An 8,570-nucleotide genomic window follows, 5' to 3' on the forward strand; every position below is an offset into this window, starting at 1 on the left:
CTGTGCTCTGTGTCCTGGTGAGGTGCCAGGACTTGTCTTCTTGCCTCCATCCTCACAGTCTGGATTTCAGGGCTCTCAACCCTCTGGGTTGCCATTGCCTCTGTTCTCAGGCATTAGGACAGCCATAAACAAGGGGTCTTCAAAAAGTTCATAGAAAATGCGTGTTATGAAAATACTGCAGAGATTTCCGAATTTTTTTGCACCAAAAGAAAATTCCATCTTCCGTGAACTTTTTGAGGTTCCCTTGTATGTGCCCACTGAGGTCTATACACATCAGGCTATTTCTTTATGCCTTGATAGGATATAGAACACGTTTTGCCACCTCTTTTCCCCACTCTTTTCAGTACAGTTTTGTTTTGTTTTAGGTTTTTGCTATAAGGTATAAGGACTCACCAGAGAGACCCAGAGAGGAAAAGTGAGAAATCACTCCCTGGGAGGATGGACTATCATCCCTTCTCTTCCATTCTGCTCTCAGGATTTTAGGTATGCACACACACACACATGCCTGGCATGATTTTCAAATCATTTTTAAAAAAATTTCTAAATAAAGAAATGGACCATTGAATCAATAAAAATGATGTTCTTTTCTGCAAATGCAGAAAAGTCTAATATTTTCCGTGGAGACAGAATTCAATTTTAGCACACTAGAATAAAACATAACCCAGCTCATTTGTTAGTAATTCGTCTTGGAGTCTTTGGGTAGCATCTCTCTGTCCAGCAACCTGAAACGGAATCAGATTTCCTCAAGTCTCACTGTGGTTTTTTTTTTTTTTCCAGCCACAATCTACAAATTCTTTTTCAAATGTCGCTTTAAGACTGTTAAGCCCACATTTTTATAGAGCATATTTAATATAGTTTTGTCTCTTTTAAAAGATTGTATATCATGCACCTTCCCCTTGATCTACCAAATGTTCAACCATAATAGCAAACTAATAGCACACAAGCATTTGCTTAAAGATATTCAAAGCTGACCCCCAAAGTATTTTTATTGCAAATATATTTTCTTTCTTTTTTTTTTAAGATATATTTTTGCTATAGGGCATGTGTGCTTGCCAGAGAGGCGAAGATAGAAAGTGAGAAATCATCCCCCAGGGGGCATGTTCATGCCACAAGCCCTTTTCCTCTCAGGATTTTTGGACATATATGCACACACTCCCAGAGTGTTTGAAGCCACCAGGTCCAGGTCTCGAACTGTGGTTGACTACATGGGAGTCCAGTGACATAACCATTATGCCATCTGCTGGTCCCGCAAATATATTTTAAGAAATGGGTTGAGGTACTGAGTACTCAGCTCTGTTCAGTCTGACACCTGCTTTTCATTAGATCTATTAGCTACAGGAAAATTAGTGTTCACGTTCACAGCTATTTTATTTAAAAATGCATTTGCAGAAAAGAACATAATTCTTACTGATTCAATGGTCTATTTTTTTTATTTAGAAATTTAAAAAGAAGATTTGAAAATCATACCAGGTGTGTGTATGTGTGCATACCTAAAATCGTGAGAGCAGAATGGAAGAGAAGGGATGATAGTCCTTCCTCCCAGGGAGTGATTTCTCAGTTTTCCTCTCTGGGTCTCTCTGGTGAGTCCTTATACCCTACAGCAAAAACCTAAAACAAAACAAAACTGTACTGAGAAGAGTGGGGGAAAGAGGTTCAAAAAAGAAAAGGAAGGACAACAAAGTATGTAACAGAAAAGTGAGGTGAAACTTGGAGTCGAGTCCGGGACCAAACGTGTCCATTTCCCACCTGTCAGACGTTTGACAAATCGCCTGCTCTCTGAACATCACACATACGGTAGAGACTAATGTTACCTGTAGCTCAAGGATGTTGTCCAAAATAGTTAGTGCCTGTATAGTTTTCAGCATATTTCTTGTACCTGCTAAAAGCCTGTAAGTGTGCTAAGATAATAATCATAATAAAATAATCAAACTACATTCTTATTAAAATGTTATTCCCCAGAACTTAAGCTGCAGGGTTATTTCCATTTGTACAAAAGAGAACGCAAATTTGGCTCTGTTGGACCTAGCACCCAATGTACTTGTAAAACAAATAAGTTAGTAAATATGTAAAGACATACTTACTAAAATACAAGGACCTTACTCTAACACTTCCTAACTGAAGTTTGCACTACTGCAAAGGCTCTGTCTGTTTGAATCCCTCAAGTGTTATCTGAAGTTCAAATAAAAAAATGAGCTACCTGGGTATGTATTTTTATTTTTAAATGCATACAGATAAAGCCGATTCTTTTATTGTATTGCTAAATTAATAGTAGCCTTTTACCTGGAAGCATTTTCCTAGTTGACAGACTTAGGGAGAATACTATCAGAATCAAAAACATGGTACCTCAATTTGTTGCCTTATTTATCAAAACATATGAGAAAGTATTGCTGAGAAAAAGAAAAAAGATGAGCTTTTCTAAAAGATGCTTCTGGGTTTTCTTTGCTTTTCCTCCCCTCACAAACAGCACTAAGAATATCCTCAGTTGCAGAAGCATTTGTATTTTGAAGCAGGATTTGCTATAGTTGAAATGACATTCCAAGTCCATCCTAGCCTCACCAGGATCTCTATGAAAGATTTGGGGCAAAACTGTTCAGCTCTCTGAGAGCGCTTTTGCATAGGAAATTGGTTTTACTGCTACAACTGCCATATTACTGAGTTTTGAACACCCTAATGGTACATGAAACTTGTTGCCAAAAATAACCAGGTTGGTAGCTTATTCATTCACTTGGTCATCTTAATAAATCAAATACAGTTACTTTCTGGTAATTCAGTTACTGTATTATCTCACCAACACCTTTTTGTTATGCTGAGTCTGTTCTATAATTGCTTAGGTAAGAGCATTGTTAGTTATTTTGGGAGGATCAGATTTTTTTTTTTTTAAAGTTGTAATGGCTATTATAAAGGAGTATTATTTAGATAGTTTAAAAACTCCTTCCTTGAGGAGAAAAGCTTTTGAAAAGCCTACTAGCTTCGTGTACTAACTTGAATTAAGGAAGTAAGATGAACAACTTTTCTGACTTCCTGCAAAGAGGACCCTTTACAGTATTTTTGGAGAAGTTAGTAAGACCGAATCTGACATCACCGCTAGCCCTTCATGTAGCTAGTGAGTGGTCTGTTCTCAGGGTAACAGAGGAGGAAATTGCTCCCCGACTGATTAGACAACAGTGAAGAGTATGCATCGTGTCTTTATTTTTTCTTTGGTTTTGACAGAGAACAACTTCTACAGAGGTAACCATTGTTTTGCCTTTCAGAAGGACGCATGCTATTTCCCAGGGATTCGACTGATTCCCAGATATGACCATGTATTTGTGGCTTAAACTTTTGGCATTCGGCTTTGTCTTTCTGGACCCAGAAGTGTTCGTTACGGGTAAGCACCAAGGTCTTCATATTTTCTTCTTCATTTATTTTTTCCTTCTGGAGGAACATGGGTGTGAAATAGACTTAAAAATAAATGTGTTGGCGACAGCAGTAAGAACACCATGACACAGTCAAGGTTGTGGCAGCTGGGGGAGACGCGGCTTGCTATGTGACCAAATGCATTGTTTCTGTTTAAAAAGGCAAAAATGTCCATGGAAAAAAGTCACAATATAAAAAGAAAACTTTGTCTATCTGTATCTTTATTAACAAACTGTTCAAGGATATTACAAAAGCAACATCGTTACCCAACTCCCAAAGTGACAAGAACACGCCTTTATGAAAGTCTCAGGGATTTTGTTTAATGACAAGATAAGTGAGCCCTTATCCTTTTAATAAAAAAGGTACTTTTTGGTTGAATAAGTCCTAAAATGGTTTCGGTCGCACATCAGTCACTCTCTTTCAGACTAGTCATTTATTTCCTCAAATTGTAATTACTATTAAAAATATTTTATTGAATATTTAGGCATATGATAGCTCACAGAATGCTAAGACATTTGGTGGAATATTAACCTTGCATATTTTAAATATTAGGATGCATTTTAAAGCAAGTTTTTAAATCTTTGCTAATATTTTATTGAATTTTTGCTTTGGAAATTCTGGTAGGGCACCGCCCTTCCTGGGTGGTGGGTAAATATCTCAACCTTGATGAGAGAGAAATATTTTAACTCTTAAGAACCATGCAAATGCTCTCTCCTATAGGAAAATGTAATTAATTGGACTTTGGGTACTTAAGTTTGAGATCTTTGTACACTTAACGATCTATTCAATGAGTATTTCTTAAACTGTCTCAGCTGAATCATGAGTACATTTTGGCTGATTATTAAATATAACTAACACATTGATGAGTAATATTCCTCTTTATGATCTAGTGTCTAAACGTTCTTTTTATTACTAAAAAGGTGTTGAAATTGAATTTCTGTAGACATTTTAAAAAGTAAAACAAAATTTTAAAAAATCTTGCTTTTTAGAATTCACTTAATTTATTTTTTAAAATTTTTTATTGCTTTGTTTTCCTCTGAAAGACATGGTGGTAGCTCCTCTCCTGGGCAAGTTACATTGGCAATTTATATTTTGCATACACTAGGAGAGTGGAAAAGAAACAGTGTAAAATAGATGTTTTGTTGTGTTTTCATTTGGCTTGCTCTATCTTTTACTGCAAAGACAGATTTTTAAAAAAAATTTAGATAGGTACAGCATTTTGTCTTAGTCCAAAAAAGTCAAGTTGCCATTCCTATAAAGTTGGTTATCACAATCAAAAGTAAATGATAAAAAGTAATCATTTTAATAAGGTCATATATGTGTATTATCATAAATCAAAAGTCCCACTCAGGGAATGTTAGAAAGCATTTCAAGTGAACAAAAAGAAACATTGACATGTTTTGCCATTAGCAAACCACACAAGTTTTAACTTGGTCTATTAAAGATTTTTTTTAATCAAGAAACATCTTGAAATTCATAATCAAAATAAGAGAATAACAGGATCTAGAAGCCTTTAAATCAGCTTCACTGAATACTTTATGCTACAAAGCAATAGATGCAAAGATTTATTTTGAAAGATAACATTTATCCTGAATTGCTCACTTAAATATTGAGAGGAAACTTTTTCTTAAAGGCATGGGTAGTCTTTCTGAAATACCCACTCAGTTTTGGAAAAACATATACAGACATAATTGTTTGTTTCTGCAAATGTTTATCACACATTTACATTCCGAGGGGCACTTTGTGGCTCAGTGCATAATATTGGAAGATATTAATACTTTAAATGATACAACTTTTCTTTATTAGCAATCAGTGAGTTGGATTCTGTTTGATTGTAGTGTGTTAAAATTCGTTTAGTATCAACAGAAAATATGAAACTTTGGGGCAGCCAAACGCATACTGTGACCCTATCAGGATATAGGGCCAAATGCAGGGCCACACCAGTGGGTGAATAGGTGCACAATTCAGACCTTGTGTTTAGTCTCTAAAATGCACCCGTGGACAAGGCCAAGGTTGCATTATGCCGAGGCAGCGACAACGCTGTGTTCAGTTTCACACAGAGTTTCCTAATCTCTTTGCTCTGTGCCTCTTCGCTACAACAGCTAAACACCCAAACTGTTCAAAATGGTAAAAGAATTCTGGGAGACAAGGATGGTTTTTGAGAATGCAGATTAGGGATGAGTTTTCTGGCTTAATAAAAGTCTAATGCTAGGCAAATATATCACTCCATAGCTTAACAGCAAAGTGTTTAAGTTTTGCTTCATGAGATGTCTTATGAGTTATGTTATGAGTCATAGCTTAAGACTCATTTCCTGAGCATAATTTTTCTCTTTTCCACCTGCATTTAAAGCAGAAATCTAATGTTACAAACATGTACTGCAGATGTTCTATGAAAAGTATTCATTGACTCTGATAAGCAATTCTAGTTAAGTACCAAATATTCTGCAGTTTAGAGACTTGGGGATGTGACTATGATTACTTATTGAATTTTTGAACAATATTTTTCTACTAAAAATCTGCCTTGAACTCTTATCACTGTGAGAATTTGAAGAGCATTTTGTTATTAGAAAGATAAAAGGGACACAAGGGGTCTTTCTTTTTCCCTCTCCTCTCTTGCTCTGTAACTAAACACAGGGACAAGGTAGTTAGCTTGAGCTGTGTTCTTTATTCTTGCTGACACTCTTTTACCTGCGATCATTAACTGGGTGGAAATGCAGATGTTTCTGCATTGTTCATTTAGCTATAAATACATATGTATCTGTATAGGTATTCATACAGCTACATATAGATATACAAGTACACCAGTTAAATATGTCGGTAACATATATTAGTTACTCTGTATCTATTTTTCTGTCTACCATCTACTGGCTTTCCATATTTGTCTACTTTTTAAATACTGGGTTTCCATGGGCTCAGTCTAGCCAGTTGTATTCCTGTTTCCGGCGCGCTAAGCTCCTATCATTATCTGCTGTGTTGCTAACCTTTCTCTCTAGACTTCGTCCTCACAAGCATGAGACATACCTCCTTTCCTAGATTCAAACATTGACAAACTCCCCAAGTCCTACATTTTTGCTTTTTTAAAATAAACTCTAAAATCTTTCACTCCTTTTACACTTTCATCGCCATCATTTTAATTCATGATGTTACTATTTGTCACCTCTAATATTGTAATCGTTTCCAATTCATTCTGAAGTCTTAACCTGTTTTTTATTTGTTTCTTTGTTTGTTTTTAACTTCACAGCTTAAAAAAAATAAAAGTGGTGGTGGGGAGAGAGTCTGATATCTTGTCATTGCCTTTGGTACACATTCTAATTCTCTTGTAAGAGCCTCAATGGTCCACCAATAGGCTTGGAGCTGGGCCAGCATCTTTTTTTTTTTTCTCTTTTTAAATGATTGATTACAAAAGAATAAGGACGAGGTGGTTTCAACACCCAGTTCGGCTCTACTTTCTCAAGGCCTGTAAGGCTAGTCTATGCAAATCCTATCTCCTCTCTGGCATTCTCTTCTGTCACTCTTGCTACAAAATGTTATCTCCATTGAAACTGTACACTTTTGCAACTTTTCCTTGGCAGTTTTCAAGTACTAATTCAATGTGTCGGGGTCATGATGCCGATAACAGATCAGTGGGACCACCGCCCTTGGAACCTACACAAAAGCAGCGGCTGCCTTACGCCACTTTTATTCCAGTACTTGATTTCTTTTTTCTCCCCTAATTTTTATTTACTTTTAAAAAATTGTCAGAGCATGTGTGTTGCCAGAGAAATGCAGAAAGAGGAAGAGGGAGAAAACAAGTACCCACCTAATAGGTTGTGGTCACGCCACAATCCCCTTTCCTCTATTCCTCTATCCTGTCAGGATTGGGGCACACACTCACATATGCCCAGCATGTCTTTCAAAGCCACTGGGGCTGGGATTTGAACCACAGTTGGCTATATGGGATTCTGCTCCCTTAAGGCCATGGGACTGTCTCTGTGCTTTATTTCTTATCAGACACTAAATACATAATACATTTTAAAAAATAATAAAACTATAGGTAATACTAGTAAAGAAGGAGAAAGGTTTCAGAAAGGGAGGTCAGACAGATGCAGAATATGAGAGAAAAATTTAGCTAGAGGTAAAGTGGGAGGGTGGAGGTAGTAGGAGAATATTTTCAAGATTAATTAAATTAATTTTGAATCTAGATATTTATAGGCTTTGACTCATTTTGTTTGGGGGTGGGGAGGATGCTATTTCCATCTTTTATCTCCTTATTACACCTCTTGTCTAGAAAGATCCTCCTGACTTCTTGAAAATCCAGAATTTGAGAACATTGACCCTTAGTGTCTGGCCTGCTCCTTGGCCATTCTTGCCAATGTCACTCGATGGGTCAATGTCATTTCCAGACAAAAAGAAAGTAGAGAAAGGAGAAAGAAATGCCTCTCTCGCAGGGCACTAACACCACAGATGAAGGTCCAGTTCTTACAAACTAGGTTTGGGCATTGACAGGAGTGCTGTGGGTTGGTTAGGAGGGTGGATGGAAGAGGGTGTGCACAGGAAGGGTGTGGAGAGCCTGGGAATCTTCTTACTAAACAGCGTGATGATGGATTTCGATCTGAGTGGGCAAAGAGCAGCGATTTGTAGTCAAGTCCACTCATATCGCTGGTGAACGCACAATGGTAGTGAAGACAACGACCACATTACGTCAATCAGCCTAGTGCAGAGAAATAAATTTCCATCACTGCAGACTTTTGATTCTTTTTTTTCCTTTCCAGTCATTTTACAAAATGTTGAGCTTATTTACATGGGAGACAATTGGAATGGAAATTTAACCTCAGTTTAAACTCAATTTCACTTTCGTCTAAATTTCTTTATCAGTACTAGACACCCAATCCCATACCAGTTGCCTATTTCCAAAGAATCAGTTCTATGAATTTCACATACCTAAAGAGAGCACCCTTTAGGGAAAAAAAAAAGTTGCAGGTTATTCATTTAGCCATCTGATATGATGTTTATTTCTACCAAGTACCCAAATACAAAGAAATAAAAAGAAGAGTAATCACTGGGTTTTATGTGCATGGCCAGGATCAATGTTTATATTAGGAAAGATCTAACTATTGCCTAAAATCTTTTTCTTCAATCTGTATTCCTATTAAAATATCAATGTGGTCCTTCAGTTTCAGTCTATGAAAAGAGTC

General features: G+C 36.7%; 1 protein-coding gene across 1 annotated transcript in view; it reads left to right on the top strand.

Moving 5' to 3' along the window:
• Positions 1 to 3,029: 3,029 nt before the first annotated feature.
• PTPRC (protein tyrosine phosphatase receptor type C) overlaps positions 3,030 to 8,570 on the top strand; it is a gene marked incomplete in the record, with an annotated part of 131,341 nt that continues 125,800 nt past the window's right edge. Inside the window, 2 exon segments of the mRNA XM_027774549.1 lie at positions 3,030 to 3,171; positions 3,252 to 3,367. Coding sequence (XP_027630350.1) covers positions 3,295 to 3,367 — 73 coding nt within the window.

The sequence above is a fragment of the Tupaia chinensis genome, unplaced genomic scaffold (genome assembly GCF_000334495.1).
Source record: "Tupaia chinensis unplaced genomic scaffold, TupChi_1.0 Scaffold000453_1, whole genome shotgun sequence".
Lineage (NCBI taxonomy): Eukaryota > Metazoa > Chordata > Mammalia > Scandentia > Tupaiidae > Tupaia > Tupaia belangeri.